This window comes from Brassica napus, chromosome C3, assembly GCF_020379485.1.
Source record: "Brassica napus cultivar Da-Ae chromosome C3, Da-Ae, whole genome shotgun sequence".
Classification (NCBI taxonomy): Eukaryota; Viridiplantae; Streptophyta; class Magnoliopsida; order Brassicales; family Brassicaceae; genus Brassica; species Brassica napus.
Genome location: NC_063446.1, coordinates 11,127,631 through 11,150,152, shown reverse-complemented (window position 1 = coordinate 11,150,152; position 22,522 = coordinate 11,127,631). Strand labels below are relative to the sequence as shown.

Sequence of the window (22,522 nt, the reverse complement as noted above, 5' to 3'; positions counted from 1 at the left end):
GAACGAAAAGTAACGACGTTATTACGATGAAGATCTTTCTTTCGTGTTACACGAATGTTTTCCTCGTAATGTTACGAGTCCGTTACGACGAAACTTCTGTTACGACGGACGTCTAACAACGAAACGTGTTTCCTCGTCAATTCGTCGTAACAGCCCGATCACGACGAATTAACAAGGAATATGGGCCTCATAATAAATATATTTTCTTGTAGTGCATATTTAACATTAGGAATTATTTAGTGTGTATCTTGGAGTTTACATACTTAAGCTTTGTTGGAAGAGGAGACCTACTCTTCAAAGAAAAGTAAAAAGAAAAGTTACGAGGCTATTGAAAAGTTTATCTTTGTTTTTAGAACTAAGATGAGTCAATTTGGTTACACAATCAAGGGTTTGGCTGGTTTTGTCGTTCAAGAAAATCTTTTTTAACTCAAATTCAAGAAGACATCGTACATATTCAATAAGGTTTTCATAAAAAAATTTAAGAAAAATTATTTTCCAAAATATTTTTGAAAAAAAAGTTTTGAACAAAAATGGAAAAAGATCGAAGTAAATATTTTTGATTTTATATTTAAAAATAATTATTTAAAATTATAAATGATAAAAATAAAATAAAAAGAGAATATTTAGGAGATTTAATTATAGTATTATTTTTTTACTTAATAAAAAATGTTAGATTTGAAAATTTTGGAAATAGTTAATTTTCATTTATGAAAATAATCTAATTATTAAACCAGTTATCCCTAGTTAGTATAGGTTTAATTTTTAAAATATAGGATTTAAATTTGGATGATCTCTGAAATCAAAATTAAATATAGATTAGTTTTTTTTTATCTTTTGGTATATATATACAGGTATTAATAAGTTACAAAAAAAATATATACAGGTATTACTTAGTAACCCTAGTTGACCTACTCATATCTACGCTTTCGAAGTTACCGTCTCATCCGGCAGTAAAAGATGGGCGCGCGAGACCTTCAAGTCCTTGGAGAATCAGTAAGTTATCAAAACGACAACCTGTGGAGGTTGTCTAAGCACGTGATTGCCACCACCGCCGGTAAAACCTCGAACCTCGTGTTTTCTCCTGCGTTGATCAATGTTATCCTCAGCTTCATCGCAGCCAACTCTCCCGGAGCCACCGCAGAAAAGATTCTCTCTTTACTACATGCTTCTTCCACCGATGAGCTTAACGCCGTGTCCTCCCAGATCGTAACCAAGGTCCTCGCCGACAGCACAGCAACTGGGGGACCAATGATCTCGGCAGCGAATGGTGTATGGATAGACAAGTCTCTCACTGTCGAGCAGTCTTTCAAGAATCTCTTGGAGACTTCGTATAAGGCTGCCTTCAACCAAGTTGACTTTCGCACTAAGGTTTCAAATTCATTCAACCAAACTGCTTAGATATTTTTTAATTTAAAACTATTATGTTTATGTATAGTTTTCCAGACAACCTAACTGCTTAGTGAAACATTAGCTTGGCCCCCTTAAATTTATGTTAGATACATAAACATAGTTTTAAATTATGAAATTTTGTTTATTAAATGTTCACTGTCCTAAAAATCTCAAATCCGGCCTGATGTTGGATATTGATATAGCTTTGTATTTTTTCTGTGTTTTTTCTTAAAAGGCTGACGAAGTGTCTGAAGAGGTGAATGCATGGGTTGAAAAGCAGACAAATGGACTCATTACTGATCTACTTCCACCAAAGTCTGTGTCCCCTTTGACCGATATCATATTTGCTAATGCCTTGTTCTTCAACGGAAGATGGGATAGAGAGTTTGATCCATCGCTTACCGAAGATTCAGACTTCCACCGTCTTGATGGAACCAAAGTACGTGTGCCCTTCATGACCGATGACGTCTTCGGTTACCATATCGATGTCTACCCAGGTTTCAAGGTCCTCAATCTACCTTACAGACAAGGAAGTGACTGGAGAGAAGACGGTCGTGGTTTCTCGATGGATATCTATCTCCCTGATGACAAAGATGGGTTACCTGCAATGCTTGAGACGTTAGCTTCCACTCCAGATGACGATAAGATTCCTAGCCACAGGGCAGATTTAAAAGAGCTTAAGATTCCAAGGTTTAAATTTGGTTTTGACTTTGAATCATCCGAAGCTCTGAAAGGTTTGGGGTTGAATCTACCATTGGAGACTATCATCCACAAGTCTTGCATTGAGGTTGATGAAGTGGGATCCAAAGCTGCAGCAGCTGCTGCTGTGATGAGCTTCGGCGCTTGTGGTCCTGCGGAGAAGAAGTATGACTTCGTGGCTGATCATCCTTTTCTCTTCGTTGTTAAAGAATGGAGAAGTGGAGTGGTTCTGTTCCTTGGCCAAGTTCTTGACCCTTCTATGCATTAACTTGTGTCTAAAGACACAAAGTTTTAATGCCTTTTCAACAATGGACCATTTCAAATAATAAACTTCACCTAGTCCTCGGAGTTTTGTTGTGTTTTTTTTTTATAGAAAAAATGTTTTGTTTTGTTGTCTTTTTCATAAAATTTTATGTCTGCTTTTTTTTTTCTTTTGACGTTGAATCACTCTTCAATTGGTGGTTATATTTTAGAAATAATTATGATGAAATTCCTTGTTTTTCATATTTTTGATTGTTCCAGTTAAGTTAATTTTGTTTATCAAATTGTTGTCATATAAGTCCCATTTTATTCTTATATTTTTCTATGGAATACTAATTTATGAAGAGCAAAATTTTTGAGAGTGAGATTTGACATGCAGGCACATACGTTGGTTGGCTAGGCAAAGAAAACGCATAGCGAGAGAACGAGAGATGTAGAAAAATCTAGAGAATAGATCTTAGCCGTTAATTTAGTTTAATCCTCTGTGTATGTTGAAGAGGTGTTTGTGCATGTACAGGGGTTGAAAACTCTTTGTAAATTCATTCACCGTATAAGACCATCTGCAACCGTGGATTCGGTAAAGAATCCTTAAAAATTCACTTTTTTATTTTTTTATTATTATTTATTTTTCAACAAAGAAAAAAAAAAAAAGATAACCAATGGTAAGTCGCCACTTAACAGCGGGACTCGCAAACAGTGACAATATTTCTCACGGATTGATCTTTATATAAGGATAAGAAGAGGCTAATCCTTAATATAGTGTGGAACCCATCAAATTTTTTATAATATTTTACCTAGGTTTTGGAGCTAAGAGGCTCCATATGCCCTAAGAATCCCTTCTTTAAACCTTTCTCTCACTCTAAAACATCAGTCTCTCTCTTTTTCTAAGAGCAAATCCGGATTAAGGTAAAAGACTGATTTAGCAACTAGAAGGAGTAGACAGATACTAAAACTTCATGCTCTGATTCAGCGAGGAATAAATCCGCCACATAGTTCTTTACATTCTTTTAAGAAGTATCATCTAGTAAATATGCTTATTTTATAATTATGATTAAAGTTTTAAAAATTTTGCTTTCATATTCTTAGCAATTATTTATATTTAACTAAAATATTACTACAATATTTATAAGAAATATTTTATCATGAAACTAATCAATTAATATATATGTTTCATAAATTTCTGAAAATAACATTTTCATTAAATAAAAATAATTTTACTATCAACTTTGTAAATTTAGAAAATTAATGTTGTAAGAAATAGTGAATTTACATTAATAAAAATAGCTAATTTAAATCAATGAAAATAGTTCATATTTATTTATGAAACAGTTAATTTTAATTGAAAACAAACTCAAACATTTTCAAAACAAGTTTTGTTCACAGAGCAGCACTCAAATATCAAAATGACCAAAATAGATTTTATTAAAGAGATAAATGAAAATTATACCCTTATATATATATAAAAATATTTTTTTAAATTAGAAAAAAAATTCTTGAATTTGTATGATATCTTTCTGAATTTAAGTTTTAAAAGATTTTCAAAAATAAGTATAATATCTCTAAAATTCAGGAAAATCTTGATAAATATGTATAATATCTTCATAAATTTAGGACAACTTTCATCTATGAAAAGTAATTAAATTTTATTTATGAAAATAATTTAAATTTTATGTTTAATTTTTAAAATCTAGGATCTTAATTTGGATTATTTGGTTAATGCAGAAAATAAAAAATATATTGGTTTTTTATTTTAGTATATATCTGTGTATATAACTGTATAAATATTTTATTACTTATTAGTAACCCTATAGATCTTGGCCTTTGTAGTTACAGTCCAGTGCACAAAAAAAAAGTAGTCACAGTCTCATCCGGCCGTAAAATATGGACCTACAAGAATCAGTAAGGAAGCAAAACGGCATCCTGTGGAGGGTGTATAAGCACGTGATCAAAATCACCCCCGGGAAGACCTCGAACCTAGTCTTTTCGCCGGCGTTGATCAATGTTATCCTTAGCCTCATCGCCGCTTATAAATCTCCCGGAGCCACCGAAGAACATATTCTCTCTTTACTAAAGGCTTCTTCTACCGATGAGCTTAACGCCGTGTCCTCCCAGATAGTAACCACCGTCCTTGCCGACAGCACGGCAAGTGGCGGGCCAATGATCTCGACAGCGAATGGCTTCTGGATAGAGAAGTCTCTCTGCTGTGTGGAACAGTCTTTCGAGAATCTCTTGGAGACTTCGTATAAGGCTGCCTTCAAACAAGTTGACTTTCGCACTAAGGTGGGTATAGTTTTCTAGATAACCTAACTGCTTAGCACTGCCAAGCAATGAAACATTAGCTTCGGTACCCACAAAAATTTAAATTTATGTTACATAGCTCCAAATTATGATTTTTTATTAAAGATTTAAAAATTTAAATTTATGTTGTAAAAGGCAAGAAACAAAGACAAGATAAAGATGAAAACGTGTTCTTTATTGACTCTCTCTTACCTTACCCAAAGACTAGCCCTTTTTACATGTTTATATAAAAGACTCAGATTAAGCTCTACCCACTACATCACAGCAGGTTAAGCTCACCTGCTCTACCCACTACATCACAAGCTCACCTGCTCTACCCACTACATCACATCCGACAGAGACAGGACGGACTTCTTCATATTCTCCATTTGGGGTTTATACGAAGTATCAGTATGGCCTTTACTCCCCCTCAAACTTGGCGTAGAAGGCACGGAAACACCAAGTTTGTTACGCCATTTGAAAAACGGTTCCTGCGACAAGGATTTGGTAAAGACATCTGCAATTTGCAGCGTCGCAGGAATGTGTTTCACCTCCAAAGCCTTCATTGCTACCCTTTCTCTGACATAATGGTAGTCGACGTCGAAGTGTTTCGTCCGTTTATGAAACATTGGGTTGGCTGTAAGACAAACAGCAGACAGATTGTCACACAATAACAGAGGAGTAACTCGTTGTTGGAGTCCCATTATCTTCAGGAGATTTTGTAACCACACTATCTCTGATGTTGCGGCTGACATCGTCCGATACTCTGCCTCAGTGGAAGACTTTGAGACAGTGTCATGGCGTTTAGCTGACCATGAAATAACATTAGTTCCCAACATAGTACAGAACCCACCAGTTGATCGGCGAGTATCTTTACATCCAGCCCAGTCGGAATCACTATAACATACCAGAGTAGAGTCACAGTGACCTTTAATACTAATCCCCATATCAAATGTTCCCTTCACATACCGCAAGATGCGCTTCAGTAGACTGAAATCCGAGACACTTGGTTGATGCATCTTTTGACATATGTAATTGACTGAGAATTGGAGATCAGGTCTTGTCAGAGTAAGGTACTGCAGTTTTCTTGCAAGACTTCTGAAGTACGATGGCTCAGAAAATAGTTGATCATGACCAGGAAGATTATCGAGCTTCATAGGAAGTGGAGTAGACATAGTTGAGCAGTCTCTCATGCCAGCAGTTACCAGAAGATCCTGAGCATACTTAGACTGATTTAGAAACAAGCCATCTTCACACTGATGTACTTGAATGCCAAGAAAGTAGTGAATTGATCCCATGTCCTTCATGCGAAAAACTGAACTGAGCTTTTCAAGGAGAACCTTCAGCAGGATCTCATTGTTTCCTGTTAAAATCATATCATCGACATAAAGTAACAGATAAATAACGTCTGTACCGCGATGATAGATAAACAGAGAAGGATCAGGAAAGCTACACTGAAACCCAAACTGTAGTAGAAATTTGCTAAACTTATCAAACCAGGCCCTTGGTGCTTGTTTAAGACCGTAGATGGCTTTCTTCAATTTGCATACATGATCTGGTTTCATTAAATCCTCAAAACCTGGAGGTTGCATCATGTACACAGACTCCTTTAAGTCACCATGAAGAAATGCGTTCTGAACATCAAGTTGTTTTATCATCCATTTCTTTGTGACTGCAACATGCAACACTGTCCTTATGGTAGCTGTTCGAACAACTGGACTGAAGGTTTCCCAAAAATCAACTCCTTCTTCTTGTTCGTTTCCTCTAGCGACCAGACGAGCTCGAGGTTTTAAAACTGTACCATCAGCATTTAGTTTAGTCTTGTAAACCCATCCACAACCAACTGGATTTTGATCTTCTTCAGGTGGAACTAACTCATATGTCTCTGTTTCTGCCATGTTATTTATCTCTTCCTGCATTGCTCCATTCCACCTTGGATCTTTTAAAGCTGCTTTGACACTTCTAGGCTCAGGACAATCTGTTTTGATGGTCACCATTGCATATCTTGGATTTGGTTTGATGATACCAGCTCTAGCTCTTGTAGTCATAGGGTGCGGGTTGTGCACAACTGGGACTGGCCTCACTATCTGTTCAACTTCGTCGTTATCAGACTGAGAGATAGATGAAGTTGACGCTGCCTCAGATGTTGAATCCTCATCATCTTGATTTTGAGGTACTGGACTTGGTGTCATTTGAACCATTACTTGTCTCTGGACAGGCGAAGGTAGATCTTCTTCCAGTACTTCAGCATCACTAACTTGATCTTCTTGTGTCAGATTCACACTCCTCCACGCATTTAGTAATGTTGAAGCTGTAGCTTTGTGAAAGCGACTATATATATCTCCAAAAGGAAAATGATTTTCATCAAACAAGACATGTCTTGAGATAAAAACCTTTCCAGTAGGTGGATATAAGCATCGATAACCCTTATATTTTTCATTATATCCCAAGAACACACACACAAGTGACTTTGGATCCATTTTATTCTTCATGTACGGTCTGAGATAAGGGTAACATTTGCACCCAAAAACTCGCAGAGAAGTGTATACCGGAGCTGTTCCATTCAGCACTTCATAGGGACTCTTTCGATCTTTGAGAACTGATGATGGCAACAGGTTACCAAGGAACGCTGAAGTGAAGAACGCCTCCACCCATAGCTGTTGTGGCACCTTACTCTCAAACATCATTGTGATCCCAAGTTCAGTGATGTGTCGATGTTTCCTCTCTGCCAATCCATTTTGTTGAGGAGTGTGGGGACATGACACAAGCTGCTTAATACCGCAAGTCTGTAAGTGTTGCATAAACCGTTTGTTGACAAATTCTCCCCCTCCATCACACTGAAACTGAGCTATACGATGCTTGTATTGGTTCTCAACCATTGTTTGAAACCGTAGGAAGACAGAAAAGAAGTCAGACTTGAGCTTGAGTGGATAAAACCAAGTAAACCTTGAATAATTATCAATGAAAATGACATAGTATCTGAACCCCTGGGATGAAACCACAGGACTAGGCCCCCACAAATCACAATGAACCCTTTCTAATGGATGACTAGAGACAGAATCAGAGTCTACAAAGGGAAGCTTTGAGCTTTTTCCTAAATAACAAGCATCACAACAGAGACGTGAGCTTGTCTTATTCATAACTATTGCCAGACTTCTGGAGAGATGCTGAAGAACATCCACATTTGTATGCCCAAGCCTTCTATGCCACACACCATCACTCGCTGCTTGCTGTCTGGTTGAATAGAATGCTTGAAACTGCAGGTCCTTCAGCACATAGAGATCTTTAAGTCTTTGCCCTTGTGTTATCACCCTTTTTGTTACCTTGTCCTTAACACATACAGAATCACAGTCGAAGGTGAACTCACACGGATAGTCAGATGTTAACTTGGAAACTGATAACAGTGACTTAGATATACCAGGACATATCAACACATCATTAAGAGGCAAGTTACCTTGAGGTGTTTGAAGAGCGATAGAGCCTACATGAGTAATTGGTAAGTAGTCTCCATTACCAACCATGACTTGATCACTTCCAAAATAAGGTTCAGAACTTTGAAGTTGTTCACTGTTGCTGGTAATGTGAGCTGTTGCAGCTGAGTCTGGGTACCATTCCTGTCCTGAGTGACGACCTTGATCAGAAACTTTCATTGCAGCAAGAGCTGTGTGAATGTTGTCTGGTGTTTGAAAATCCTGATCAAATCTGTTGTAGCAGCGAGCAGCAGTGTGGCCATATCTCCCACAGATTTGACAAGTAGGTTTTGTAGTGGAGTTTGAACCGGAACCTCCTGAGAATTGCTGTTGAAAACCTCTGCCTCTAGTTGAGTATGACATATTACCACGACCACGGTAACCTCCTCGATTATTGTAGCTTCCACGACCTCGAGTGTTGTATCCTCTTCCAGCATGAAATGCTAAGTGAGGATTGACTTCACTTTGTTGAGTGAACGTCTGAAGTTTCTCATCAAAAGCAACCAACTTGTAAACAGCATCTTCAAAACTCATTTGTGGAACAACATCCATGGAGTGTTCTATCACCGTACAGATTGATTCATACTCTTTTCCTAACCCACTGAGTGCTCCATAAATCATTTCTTGATCAGTAAGAACACTTCCTATAGAATCTAGTTGATCACAGACACCTTTGACTTCTCCTAAGTACTCAGTCATGGCCTTTGATCCTTTGGACATACCCTGAAGTTTACGTTGCAGATCTAACTTGCGTGTTGCAGAAACTCTATTATACTTCTTTCCTAGACTGAGCCACACTTCTTGCGCTGAGTGTAGACCATACACAGAACGTAATGCTTCTTCAGACAGAGACCCAAACAGCCACGCCATAACCAACTGATCTTTACGAATCCATTTGACAAACTCTGGATTTGGCTCCTCTGTAACATCATCACCGTTTCTTCTGGTAACTGTAGGTGTAGGACGAGCCGTAGATCCATCAAGGTAACCAAGCAGAGACTGACTTGAGAGAAACGATTCGAACTGAGTCTTCCAGAGAAGATAGTTCGAGGATGAAAGCTTCAGAGTAACACAGTGAGAGATACTCAATGTTGGAGTTGAAAACGTTTCTGAAACCTCTTCCATGGCTCTGATACCATGTAAAAGGCAAGAAACAAAGACAAGATAAAGATGAAAACGTGTTCTTTATTGACTCTCTCTTACCTTACCCAAAGACTAGCCCTTTTTACATGTTTATATAAAAGACTCAGATTAAGCTCTACCCACTACATCACAGCAGGTTAAGCTCACCTGCTCTACCCACTACATCACAAGCTCACCTGCTCTACCCACTACATCACATCCGACAGAGACAGGACGGACTTCTTCATATTCTCCATTTGGGGTTTATACGAAGTATCAGTATGGCCTTTATATGTTACATAGCTCCAAATTATGATTTTTTATTAAAGATTTATGGTTCCCAAAACCTTAAATCTGGCATGATGTTTGATGTTGATAGCTTTTGTGTTTTTTTTTTCTTTTGTTTTGTCTTGAAAAGGCTGATGAAGTGTCTGAAGAGGTGAACACATGGGTTGAGAAACAGACAAATGGTCTCATCACTGGTCTTCTTCCACCAAAGTCTGTAACTCATTTGACTGATTACATATTTGCTAACGCCTTGTTCTTCAACGGGAGATGGGATAAAGAGTTTGATCCATCTCTTACCAAAGACTCAGACTTCCACCTTCTTGATGGAACCAAAGTACGTGTGCCCTTCATGCCCGGTGACTTCTTCAGTTACCATCTCGATGTCTACCCAGGTTTCAAAGTCCTCAGCCTATCTTACAGAAAAGGACGATGTGACGGTCGTACGTTCTCGATGCAAATCTATCTCCCTGATGAAAAAGATGGGTTGCCTGCAATGCTGGAGATGTTAGCTTCTACTCCTGAGGACGAGGACACTCCTAGCTACAGGGCAGATATTGGAGAACTCAAGATTCCAAGGTTTAAATTTGGTTATCACTTTGAAGCCACGGAAGCTCTGAAAAGTTTGGGGTTGAGTCTACCATTGGAGAGGATCTTCCACAAGTCTTGCATCCAGGTGGATGAAGTGGGAACCGAAGCTGCAGCGGCTGCTGCTGATGTGAGCGTCGGCGCTTGTGGTCCTGCGGAGAAGAAGTATGACTTCGTGGCTGATCATCCTTTTCTCTTCCTTGTCAAAGAATGGAGAAGTGGAGTGGTTCTGTTCCTCGGCCAAGTTCTCGATCCTTCTATGCATTAACTTGAGTCTAAAGTAATGCCTTTGAGACAATGAAGGATTTGTTGTTTCTTTCATATTATTATGTCAACTACAGATAATTTAATCTTTTTTTTTTTTTAAACAATTTGGATGGGTTGATTTGCTTAGACATTAAAGAAATAAAGATTAAACTGGGCAAAATCTAAGAGCAAAGACACTTAATCACCATAGATAGATTCCACAGAACACTGTTGATACCAGTACTAAGAAACATTCATTCTAAAAACTAAACGTTGTCTTGTCCTATAGATCATAGACACTGAATCTCCTTCACGATTTTAAAGCCACTAAGAAACATATGTACTAAAGAGATAACACTAAAAAAAGGGAGATACACGGAAACCACAAAAGCTAAAAGCCTAAAACCAAACCTAACTGATAACACAGCTACTTGATGGTCACAAACTTGTTAGTACCGTGCCTGGCCCAGTGGTTCCTGAGGTCAACCGGGAAAGTCAAGTCATAGCCTTCACCAGCAAGCCTCATAAGGAGCTTGACATAAGCACCATTGCTCATTTTCCTTCCAGCGAGTCGAGTTCCAGGCCTTGTTGTGCTCATGGGTAGTGGGAATGTCGATATGCTGATGGTACAGCACGAGGACTGCCAACCGCCCATGCCCCATTTGTAGCAAACCTTCGGAACGCCTGTACAGGAACAGACAGGTGGAGGAACACCAGAAACATCGAAGCTCGAGATGTCAACAACGTTGATGTCAGGATTCTTTTTCTCGCGCTTTGTTTCGGGGATGCTCAGTGTCTTCTTTGGGGTTTTGGGTGCAGAGCGTTTCTTGCTTTGTGGTTTTGGCTTCAACGCTTTCGAAGGAGACAGCATCGTGGACGACTTCTGCTCCACATCGTGTATGTATTCTCTTGTAGGAGGAGGAAACAAACGAACTTGCTGAGGCAACATGGCAAGTTCAGCAGGCTCTGCTTGAGGGGGTTGAGAAAGATCAATGCCTGTGGTCCTTGGAACAGGGAAGTAGGAATGGAACCAATGAGGATTAGACGTAGGCAAGCCAGTGTCCTTGCTTGTGCTTGTAGCAGGTTGCATATGGTTTCGTGATAGATATGGATCCATCTCGATAGCTTTCTTCAGTGGTAAGATGGCACCCTCACGCAACAGCTTTCTACATTGATTTTCAAGAGCAGACGAGATTAGCCAACATCCCTAATCAAAAACTGAAACTAAGGTTATGAATGAAGCAACCAGTGATCCGGAAGCAAGACAAGTATCAGAGAGACATCCAACATCCTCAACAAAATGCCTTGAGCATAATCTATATAATTCTCAGTCAATCAGACAAAGGTTTAAAAGACAGAACAGATATGAATATGCCTAATTATGCACACAGACAAACATCAACATATCTTCAAGAAATAACCGAACTAACACTAACTGATAACTTTTAACTCAATGCTCCAAAATTTGATGCAAGAAAGCTATTAAGAAAACTCTACGGAACCCTCATGATAAAGAAGACATAGACACACAGCTAAAGTGCAAAAGAGAAGACTTTTTTTTATCTTTCTTGAACTGCTTGAGTGAAATTTGGCAAACCCGGAAGATATTACGAAAGAAGAAGCAAGACCCATGATCGGAAAAACTTAACTCGCAAACTTCAACCATGAAAAATCAAGACTTGGGATAGGGCTTCGAAGGAATCATACCTCGAGACAGAGTCGAATCCAAGAACAAAGTGATCTTTAGGCAGACGCAAACAAGGGAAATCGACGAGAGTTACCGACGGCAACACTCTTACTGCTACGCTCGCACTCCACTCTCTCTCTCGCTCTCTCGAATTCTTCTAGGGCTCACCGATTTTCAAAACAATCCACTTCTTATTCTCCCCACGCCACTTTTATGCGATATTAGAAAAAACATTTTGAGTATACGATGAATGCAACTAAGAAAAATGGGCCCAAGAAAAAAAAGAAACCCGGTTTAAGCCCATATAGTTCATGGATTGGGTCTTAAAACCACACTGAGATTTGTAATGTTTAAACAGGTAGGTAGTTCAACATTTAAATATCTAATTAGATCGGTTTTGTATATATTTCCTAAAATTAACATTAGTATGTATATCTATTTCATTCTTTTTCTAATCCGAGTATATTTCCTAAGTTGATACTTTTTTTTTTCTGAACAAAGTTGATACACTAATGGGTGGATTTCATATGGATTCAATTTTGGTTTAGAGTACTTTACATTTTTCAGTTGGGTAAAATTCATAAACAAGTTTTAAAAAGAAGGGCTTCTCCGTCAAAAAAACGCAAACAATCAACCAAAATTTACTTAATTCTCTCCTAGCTTTTTTATACAGCGTCTTTTAACTGTGCTCACAGTTTTTCAGACATCAACCGGTCGTTAGGTATATTCACTGCATCCCCAGTTTCAATCCCTGTATTAGGTTCTGCGTTTCTGTTCTGAATGTTGTCTGAATCCAGAGACTAGAGAGCTTTTAAGCTGTTGGATTATCAGTATTTTATATATATATATATATATATATATGTTCTGTAGTGCTTAGGAACTGTATTGGTCAACGATTATTTACTGGATTGTTGTCTGTGGTAGGGTTTATGCATTAAGTAGACCTCATAGATGAATTAGCTGAGTGTTCATCTTGCAGGTAGCTATCACTGGTTGTTTTAGAAACTTGTGAGTGTGGTAATGGCTAGCAGTGAGATGGAAAAATCTAGTAAAGAGAAGGAACCTAAACAGCCTTCTTCTTCTTCTGCTCCTCCCTCTTCACAGGTTTTGCGTTTTATCCATTCTCTACTTCCAGTTTTAAGAAGAAAACATAGATTTCATTTGGGATATTCTGTGTGTTTTAGGAACCTTCTTCGGCTGTGAGTGCTGGTGTGGCTACTCCAGATTGGTCTGGTTTTCAGGTGTAAGACAGATTCCTCCGTCTGTGGTTCTGTTTTCTTGTTGCGTTTGATTCTTATGTGTTTTCTTTTACTCCTTTGACAGGCATCTTCTGCTCCTATGCAGCCTCATGGTTTTGTGACATCAAGTCCTCAACCTCACCTCTATATGTGGGGGGTTCAGGTAAACTGTCTTACATTCATCTCTTTTCATTGTGTATTAGTGTTCATAGTTGCAAATGGCTACTTGGGGGTTTAGTCTATCTGAGTTACAGCGTTTGATTTTTTGATATATGCGTATGCTTGGGGGAATTGGTCTTTATCTGAGGAAAGATTAACTCCTGCAAACTCTTTATCAATGTGAATCTTTTTACAGCATATGATGCCTCCTCATCCATACGTTACAATGTATCCCCCAGGTGGCATGTACGCCCATCCTTCAATGCCTCCGGTACTGCCATACTCCTAGATATTATTTGGTTTCTATGGACATGTATTTGAAAACGTGGCTCTTGATCATTTCATCTTTCGTTTTGTATCAGGGTTCTTATCCAAATAGCCCTTACGCTATGCCTTCTCCAAATGGAGTGACCGAAGCTTCCGTGAGTTCTTCGCATTTCTCCTCTAATGGTACCTTGCTTGCTTTTTGTCGTTGTTGGATCATAAATGAGACATGCTTGTATGCAGGGTAATACTACAGGCGGCACCGAAGGTGATTCTAAACGATCTGATGTGAAAGAAAAATTGCCTACCAGAAGATCAAAAAGAATATTGAACATGATGAGAGGAAAGAACTCAGGAGCATCAGCTAATAATGGAGCTTACTCTAAAAGGCATGTTACATTCCTTGACTGTAGCGTGTTGATTGTCTCTGGACTTACTCTTGCTTCATAGATAGTATCCACTATTTTACTGCTCTGAAATTTTATTTTGTTACAGTGGGGAGAGTGCTTCTGATGGTTCGAGTGAAGGAAGTGATGCAAACTATCAAAATGTAAGTGAAGGATAGCTATCATCAACCTTTTCATTTTTACTCATATTTTGGCTCTTTGAGTAACTAAAACCTAAGCATGAATATGAATTTAGGCTCTTTATCCAGTATCTAGATTGATCTATTCATAACTGCCAGTCTCTTAGTTTTCTAATGTAAATTGCCTGAGTGTTGGTAGCACACTTGAATTGTGCACATTGGCACACAAAACCTTTTCAGTTGTATAACTTGCCTCATAAAATTGTTTATGTTGGATCTTTGTGGTTGAAAATTCTTACAAGAGTTCCTATAAAATTATGATAGTGATTTCTGAATTGTAATCCTTGTAGGACTCGGGATCTAGACAAGACAGGAAGGATGGTTGGTTTATGACCCTTTCTTATTTTCCTTTGTATTATGTGGCTAACACTGAAAGCTGCTTACTAGAGAATGCTTTACTGTTTTGCAAATTCACCTGAAGCAGCATCAGAGAATGGTGGTTGTGCTAATGGTCCCCAAAATGGAAGTGTTGGTACACCTCTTCCAACGGTTAGCCAGAAGGTGCCAATTATGCCAAATACAGCTCCAGGTGTTCCCGGTCCACCAACAAATTTAAATATTGGGATTGGTTATTGGGGTGCTCCTATCCCTGGAATGCATGGGAAAGTATCTACACCAGTTCCTGGAGTCTTTGCTCAAATGTCACGAGATGGTGGCCATTCACAACATTGGTTACAGGTGTGTACTTGCGCTTTAGTATTTCTCATAAAAGAATATTTTGGTCCCCAAACTCAAAATTGCTTGTGTTGCAATCAGGACGAGAGAGAACTTAAGCGACAGAGACGGAAGCAGTCCAATAGGGAGGCTGCTCATAGATCCAGGCTACGTAAACAGGTAACTAAAAACCTCCTTCTAGAATTGTTATTATCATTTCCAAATTATGGACAAGGAAGAGTTTTTTCTATGATTCAGGCGGAATGTGATGAACTGGCACAATACACTGAGGTGTTGAATGCAGAAAACGCAAGTCTCAGAGCAGAAATGAACAGGCTGAAAAGCCAGCGCGAAGAGCTCACTTCTGAGAATACCTCTCTCAAGGTTGTATAATAAAAGAACAAGCTTCTTTGCTCAAAAAAAAAAAGAAGAAGCTTCTCAATTTAGTTTTAAAGCCAAACCAAAAATTAAACAACAACTAAAGTGGTTTTCTTTGTTGTTGTTTGCAGGACCTGCTTTTATCATTCCCTCCACTTGAAGGCATAAACATGGACAAGGATGACCAAGAACCAGACACCAATCAAACAGGCTTCATAGAGACAAAGTTTGTTTCCTACAAAGACTCAACGTGAGAAAGCAAAACCAGTTCTTAACACAGGTATAAAAAGTAGGAGACAACAACAACAACAACACTAAGCGGTTCTTTGCTAACAGATGGTTGTAGGATTATAGGCGTCAGAGACCAATAGGTCGGTCCAGTGGGGCTATGTAATCTTGTCTTATCGATACATTAATTAGGACTAAGTTGATGCTCTGATAGAATCATGAATATCTTCACTACAGTTTGTTTGATGTCATGAAAGCGACTGTTCTTAACATCTCACTATTCAATGGTGGGAAATTACCGAAGCTGAAGTTGGAACAGTATAGATGATATCCAAGTTGTTCAGAGATCTTCTAATTGGGCAATATGACGAGGCATCAGAGAGTAGCTGTAGCCGTGAGCTCGAGGATGCTGCCTAGAGATGGGACAAACAGGAATCTCTAGATGCTGTCAAAGAAAAGTTCGTTTTAGGTATATGGCCACTCCTCTAGGACATGTAGAGTTGCTTGATGCGTATCGTTTCCAGGCCAAAGGTCGTCAGAAACAAGCTGATATCACTTAGTTACGGCGAGGAGAACCAAACGTTAGCTATTACTTACATGGTCGTAAAAGTTTACAAGGCTTTAACAAATATTTCCTTATAAATTCGTCGTAAACCTCTAGACACTTGACCGACGATTTAACTTTGAGACTTCACGACTATTTTACAAGCAAATAGTTAACATGAATTTAAAATAAAATGGTCTGCCTCGCATTGAATCATCCGTTACGACAGGTGATTTACGACTAAACAGTGATCATGGTTAGTTTGTCGTAACTACGAATTAACCAAGAAAACCATTCTTGTAATAAATATGTTTTTTGTTGTGTGTAAATAATACTTTCAAAAGCTTTTTCCTCAGGAAATCATTAGGAATTACCGATGAAAATAAAATTTGGTGATTCCTCAAGAATTTGCTGAAATTTCCAACGAATTCTCGAGAAAACAAAAACATATGGTCTTTCTCGGGAGTTCATCGGTAATTTACGACAAATATTCTAGGAACTGAGATTTCTAATATGAACTACTCAAAAAATTTCTTATTAAAATAGAAACATTTTATTGGACCCAATCTTTTTTATAGAATTTTAAATTAAATAATCATTTATCATAAAGTACCGCGCCATGTGCGTAGCGAGATATTTTATAAATATTTTAAATATTAAAAAAAAATTAAAATAATAATAACAAACATATGTAAAATATATTTTACTGATGTGATCAAATTGAAATTGTAAATATTTTTTTATCAATTCAAGTATAATACATATTTCCTAAATTTTGAAATTAAATTATTTATAAATTTTAATATGGTATGTAGTTTAATTTAAATAATATCAAAATATATATTTTTAAATATAAATTAAAAATCTTCCCTTGATGATTTATCTTTTCTCCAAGGTAAATCATAAGCTTGCTTAGCTTCCAAGTAGTCTTTACTTTGGCTCTAAGTCAGCTCCAATTCCAGTCTTCAAGTCAGCTTCACTTCATGTAGCACTTCTTGTACGATTTCATGTAGTAATTTACGACTGGTACATGGACACCTTGAAAAGTTGTTTTTCTTCAGTTTCTAAAACTCAGTCGTCACTGCATTAACAATCTCCCCTTTAATGATTGAGTTTTAGAATACAACACCCATACACTGCTTCAGCTCAACCACCATGCTTCATGTTGTACTATGTCTTCAGTCTTCCCTTTTGCCTTCAGGATCTTCACCAGTGACTTAGGTGATCTGCTCTGATACCAATTAAAAGTGCAAGATGGGTCTAGAGTGTAAAACATACAAGTACAATGCTTTATTTATTTCACAAAATACTACAGCAGGATAATAATGAAGATTTATCTTTTACATAGGTAAAGTGTTTTACTAGCTCTCTTCCCAGTTGACTAAAATGTCACACTCCAGACAGAGACACTAGCCTAACACGTTCCTAGATCAAACTAACCCAAGAATCCCTCTGACCCCTAGCCCTTATATTTTGTGTCTACTCTCATTCAACACCAAAGCCTTTATGCTTACAACCTTCTCTTGATGTGGTACCTAATCCTAGGCACCTCTTTCTCTACTTATACTTGTAGATTTTGGCTTGCCTTAGCCAACTTTCCAAAGAAGAAATATTATCATATCTTCCTTTATGGAATATTTCCAAATCTTCTTCAAAGTATCTTGAAAATCTTCCCTTAATGATTTACTTTTTCTCCAAGGTAAATCATAGTTTGCTTAGCCTCCAAGTAGTCTTTATTTCAGCTCTAAGTCGACTTTAATTCCAGTCTTCAAGTCAGCTACACAGCTTCACTTTTAACTTCACTTCACGTAGCACTTCTTGTACGACTTCATGTAGTACTTTGCGACTGGTATATAAACACCTTAAAGAGTATTTTTTCTTTAGCTTCTAAAACTTAGTCGTCACTGCACTAATAGCACTGTGGCGGAGCTTCAGCTCTCCCTTTGGGATCTTATTTTCTTCTTTGGTTAGTCACCGCTTGAAGATGGTGTGGGCACCAAAGAGTTGGATAGATCTGTTTTGGTGTAGAGTTGGCCGTTTGTTTTGTCACTTCCTTTTCGGCTAGGAGGGTCACACAGCGAGTCAAGGTGGTTAGTGGAAGTCGTCTGCCCCATCATTCGCTTGTTTTTTTCCGCCGGATAACCATGCTTGACCAGAGAGAGCTTAAGGACTCTGTTAGCTATCTTCGATAGATGGAGGTCCAAAGTAGGTCAAAAGAGTTTCCATTTGTTTCCGGTTTAGAATTTTGGTTTACTATCTAGATTTAACTGTTGTACCTCATTGACTAATTTTCGGTTTAAGCGCTTAATTTTTTTGAAAAAGAAAATTGTAATTGAATTCGTCGTATATATCCAAAGCTTGTTCAGTAACTTTGAAATAATAATAATAATAATAATAACAATAACAATAAGTTTAAATTTTTTTTTTGCATGATTTCATCTCGTTCGAGTTTCTTTTCCTTTGGAAAACACACTGCAACTGGAATGCTAAATTATGGAATCGAATTGTTTGGAATGCATCACTTTATAGAATTCCAAAAAGTATTTACCAGTTACATGAAAAGAAAATTCAAATCAATTCCTCATATTCCAAAAAATGGAATAAAAACTTAAAAACAAAATCCTTTATAAAATCTATTCCATTTATATCATTCCATTTTTTTCCATTTCACATATAATTGTTCATCTTATTCCATGTATTTTTTTCTAAGAATAACCAGTTCCAACCGAAGGAATAACCAGTACAGGCAAGTACAGCCGAAGCTCCCTTACCTTTATTTCCTTTCTAAAAAGCAAGCACGTGTGAGAGGATACCATATTTCCAACAATTCCTATTAAATTAATGACAGAAAATGCTCTCTTTTTAGGAGAGGATAACTCTCGGGACACCTCTTTTTACCTGTCTAGCCATTTTAAATTGTAAATATCATCAAACATGAAAATGTTATAACAAATTGTAAAATTTAATTGCTTGATCTAAAGATAACAAAAATTAGAAGTAGCCCTGAATACACCAAAGATAACTGAAGCGGAAGTTGGATTTTGTGCTACCCATTCTCATAATACAATTACTTCCTCTGGGGTTGGTTCCGATCGATTATGTGCTAGATTTACCAAGTAACCATCGTTCTCCAACCATCAACATGTAATACCATCAACATGTAATACGTTATAGGTGAGCTGACATTGAATGCAAAGCACTATCTATCCTCGAACCTAAATTTCGTAAAAACAAAACAGTTATGTGCGAGGCATTTAATGATGAGAGGCAAAACCACTATGACTCAAATTATGACGGTGAATTAAACTACCCATAAAGTATACTGCTTATTGGGACTCATTTGTAATACCCATCTTTCGATTTTGTTTAGCACATGCGCTTAGACGGCCGCACCAACTGTTGACTTAGCTAGTTATACAAGTGACAAGGCCTCTCTAAAATGGAAGTCCACAGCCGTCATCTGGGGCCACAGCTGCAACATCAGGTGTTCGTCAACTTCCGGGGAGAGGAGCTGCGTTGCGGTTTCGTTAGCCATCTTGTGGAAGCTCTCCAGAGACATGGGATCAACGTTTTCATAGACAGTCTCGAGAGGAAGGGTGAGGATCTCATCAATCTCTTTGCTAGGATCGAGGAGTCGACCATAGCATTGGTTATATTCTCCGAGAGATACACGGAATCTATATGGTGCTTAGACGAGCTCTTGAAGATCAAGCAACGTGCAGATCAAGGCTTCCTCAAGGTTCGTTTGCTTGCGTCTCAAGTACAAATAGACACATGTTATATTGTTTTTTTTATTTATTTTTTGAACTAAGACACATGTTATTCTTACGTTAGATTTTTACTGATTTTTTATTTATTTTTAGGTTATTCCCATATTTTTCAATGTGGAACCAGTCACCGTGAAACAACTCAGGGGAGCATTTGGTGATCAGTTCAGGGATCGAGAGTGGGAATATCGGTGTGATAAACCTAGAACCGATAGGTGGAAGGAGGCATTATCATCTGTTTCTTGCAAAGCAGGCTTGGCCTTTGACAAGAGAAGGTAAAAAGGTGGTCTTAAAAGGCAAAACAAAAATCTCTCACTGATATTAATTCTCTCTTTTGTGTGTTTATTATGACTATGAGGGGAAAATTCTAATATTATTAAGGTTAGCTTTACTTTGAAATACTACAATCCAATAGATTCAGTCTAACAAATATTTATTTTGCTACCTCGTTCTTAGCAGTGATGAAAGTAAATTTGTAAGGAAAATCCTCAAGGAGGTCGAGAAAGAGCTTCAACTCCAAGTGAATCCTGTGGTTATTCCATTTCCAGGAACAAGAAGAGATATTTCTTCTCTAGGAGGGCAAGGTATGCACATCCGAGGATCCACTCAAGAACCGGTGGATCTATCCAGAGAGAGTTTTCTGGTGCACGACAACTCTAGTTTTTCAAACCAGATTTCTGTGTTTTCCAAGGCTTACATGGATATCGAGCATCAAAACAACTACCTAAGGGCGCAGCTCCTTGAGCTGAGCGAGAGGCTGCAGTCACTGAACTCCATCATCGAAATGTCCCTGAATTTCGGATGAATCCTTTTCAAATGTTTAACTCTTCACAGCCAATCATGGCCTCTTAGCCCTCTACGATAATCTCTACTTCTGACTGACTGCTACTCTTTGGTAGTTTCTGAGGGTATTTGTAATCAATCTTAGAAACCTCAGCTACTCTAATAAACCCTAATGGTTGTTTAGTTAACTTCGACTACATTATTATATTCTTAAAAACTTTGTCATAAAGCTATGTCAGACTAACCACTACAACACGATTAGATCAAGGAAAAAATAATCCTAAACTTAACTTGTTGATTTTGTTTGAATTAGTAAAATTTTGGACACAAAATGCGTTTCATACTAATGAAAATTAGGATGTTTTGTCATTTTAGTTTAGATAGTATCATGCTTTCGATCAGAGTCATTCTTGATATTTGCCATATTGTTTTAATATTCTTGATCAAACTATAGCAAAACAAATATGGAAGTTGTGAATGTACCTTACTGTTTGATCATCACAAAAGTCACATTCTATATTCAAATCTTTTCTTTATGTAGAATGTTTTTTTTCCCAAAATTCAAAGTGTGGAACTTATGAACACACTTGTAAGTTTTGTTCTATTATATACTTACTTTTAATTTAAATTTTACTATTCAAATTTTATTATTTTGGTTTACTTATAATATGGTTTTAAAACTTATGAACACACTCGTTAAAGAAAAATTACACTGACTTTATATTTGAAGACCAAAAGTTGAAACTGATTTTTTATGAAAACTTATCCCTTATATATTATTTAAGAAACATTACAACATTTGAACTATGTCATGTGTCATCACCAGATTGACTCTTAGATTTCTTAGAGAAATAAGTAAGTTAATTTAAACATATGATATATTTCTCATTAAACTAAGAGAAATTTTCATGTTTACCACTTTCTTTGAACCATTATTCATGTTTACCACATCTAAAGAGACATTTTCAAAATACCTTATTTATTAAGTGGCAAAAGATTTTTATACTCTTGTTTTATCTCTATATAATAAATAATTATTTAAATAAATAAATAAAATAATTTTTTTATGTTTTCGAATTATACTTTTCAAAGTCGAACTTTTTTATAAAATTTTTTTTTTGGATTTTGTGTTTCCAAAATTTCCTTTCGAAAAATCGAAAAAAAAAATTATTTTTGAAACTATTTTTTAAAAAAAAATTATACTTTTTAAGTATTTATTTATATATTTATTATAATCCTAAATTTCACATTCCAAAAACTCTATCCCACCCCTCAATTCTAAACCTTAAGTCTAGATTATTTAACCATAGGGTTATAAATGTCTTTTATCATTTATTAAAAGTGAGGATAAAATTGATTAGTGTTTACATGAAAAATTGTATTATTAATGTGATATTTTGACAATTTTCTTTAAACAAACCAAAAAATTAATTATTAATGTACAAAAATTATTTTTTTTCTTACATAAAAGCTACATGATTACCTAATATATGACAATTAATGATTTTTAATAATAAATATTTCATAACAATTTGTGTATCCTTTATCATTTTTGTTTAGTTTTATATTAAAATAAATTAGGCAATTATATTCATTATCTGATACAAATTTAGATTTTTTAGTATATGTTATATTTTTAATTATTTTAACGACTATAAATTGCATTGAAATGTTAATCAGTGGTTTAATTTTTTTTTTGTTATAACATAATACAAATGATCATAAAACCATATGAAATAGAAATATAATTTAATAGATTTTCAGATTAGAAATTGTTTAAATTAGACTATATACAATATAAAATACATAATTTTTAAATTTGCATTGAACAAGTATTGAGAATTTGATATTTTAATATCAGAATTTGCATTGAATTTTTTAAATGATTATAAATTAG

At 36.6% G+C, this 22,522-nt stretch overlaps 6 protein-coding genes across 10 annotated transcripts; 5 read left to right on the top strand and 1 right to left on the bottom strand.

Annotated features, from left to right (window-relative positions):
- The first annotated feature begins 904 nt into the window (after nt 1-904).
- Nucleotides 905-2,689, top strand: LOC106380181 (serpin-ZX). The gene is made up of 2 exons (XM_013819989.3): nt 905-1,368; nt 1,625-2,689. Exons 1-2 carry the CDS (start codon nt 958-960, stop codon nt 2,354-2,356), a joined length of 1,143 nt encoding a protein of 380 aa, XP_013675443.2. The 5' UTR covers nt 905-957; the 3' UTR covers nt 2,357-2,689.
- A 1,541-nt stretch (nt 2,690-4,230) lies between these two features.
- On the top strand, nt 4,231-4,647 carry LOC106380319 (serpin-ZX). The gene has a single exon (XM_013820090.3). It carries the CDS (start codon nt 4,231-4,233, stop codon nt 4,645-4,647), a length of 417 nt encoding a protein of 138 aa, XP_013675544.2.
- Nucleotides 4,648-9,240: 4,593 nt separating this feature from the next.
- LOC125584270 (serpin-Z1-like) lies at nt 9,241-10,428 on the top strand. The gene has a single exon (XM_048752493.1). The coding sequence runs from the start codon at nt 9,856-9,858 to the stop codon at nt 10,357-10,359; it is 504 nt and encodes a 167-aa protein (XP_048608450.1). The 5' UTR covers nt 9,241-9,855; the 3' UTR covers nt 10,360-10,428.
- A 92-nt stretch (nt 10,429-10,520) lies between these two features.
- LOC106380182 (protein BASIC PENTACYSTEINE7-like) lies at nt 10,521-12,243 on the bottom strand. 3 transcript variants are annotated; one of them, XM_048752491.1, is made up of 3 exons: nt 12,045-12,191; nt 11,584-11,653; nt 10,521-11,503 (listed from the first exon to the last, which is right to left on the bottom strand). In XM_048752491.1, the coding sequence occupies exon 3, from the start codon at nt 11,452-11,454 to the stop codon at nt 10,765-10,767; it is 690 nt and encodes a 229-aa protein (XP_048608448.1). In that variant the 5' UTR covers nt 11,455-11,503; nt 11,584-11,653; nt 12,045-12,191; the 3' UTR covers nt 10,521-10,764. The 3 variants fall into 3 exon arrangements, with proteins under 3 accessions (XP_048608448.1, XP_013675444.2, XP_022554757.2); XM_013819990.3 differs by lacking the exon at nt 11,584-11,653 and having other exon boundaries at nt 12,045-12,243; XM_022699036.2 differs by lacking the exon at nt 11,584-11,653 and having other exon boundaries at nt 10,521-11,555; nt 12,045-12,197.
- A 356-nt stretch (nt 12,244-12,599) lies between these two features.
- Nucleotides 12,600-15,816, top strand: LOC125575101 (bZIP transcription factor 16-like). Of its 3 annotated transcripts, XM_048752489.1 has the most exons (13): nt 12,600-12,745; nt 13,004-13,128; nt 13,209-13,265; nt 13,348-13,425; nt 13,618-13,692; nt 13,784-13,843; nt 13,929-14,074; nt 14,181-14,235; nt 14,562-14,592; nt 14,693-14,949; nt 15,028-15,105; nt 15,184-15,309; nt 15,435-15,816. In XM_048752489.1, exons 2-13 carry the CDS (start codon nt 13,045-13,047, stop codon nt 15,555-15,557), a joined length of 1,170 nt encoding a protein of 389 aa, XP_048608446.1. In that variant the 5' UTR covers nt 12,600-12,745; nt 13,004-13,044; the 3' UTR covers nt 15,558-15,816. The 3 variants fall into 3 exon arrangements, with proteins under 3 accessions (XP_048608446.1, XP_048608445.1, XP_048608447.1); XM_048752488.1 differs by lacking the exon at nt 12,600-12,745 and having other exon boundaries at nt 12,808-13,128; XM_048752490.1 differs by lacking the exon at nt 12,600-12,745 and having other exon boundaries at nt 12,812-13,128; nt 14,696-14,949.
- Nucleotides 15,817-19,514: 3,698 nt separating this feature from the next.
- Nucleotides 19,515-20,647, top strand: LOC106404198 (vesicle-associated protein 1-4). The gene is made up of 3 exons (XM_048749376.1): nt 19,515-19,835; nt 19,939-20,117; nt 20,302-20,647. The coding sequence occupies exons 1-3, from the start codon at nt 19,515-19,517 to the stop codon at nt 20,645-20,647; spliced, it is 846 nt and encodes a 281-aa protein (XP_048605333.1).
- Nucleotides 20,648-22,522: the final 1,875 nt, after the last annotated feature.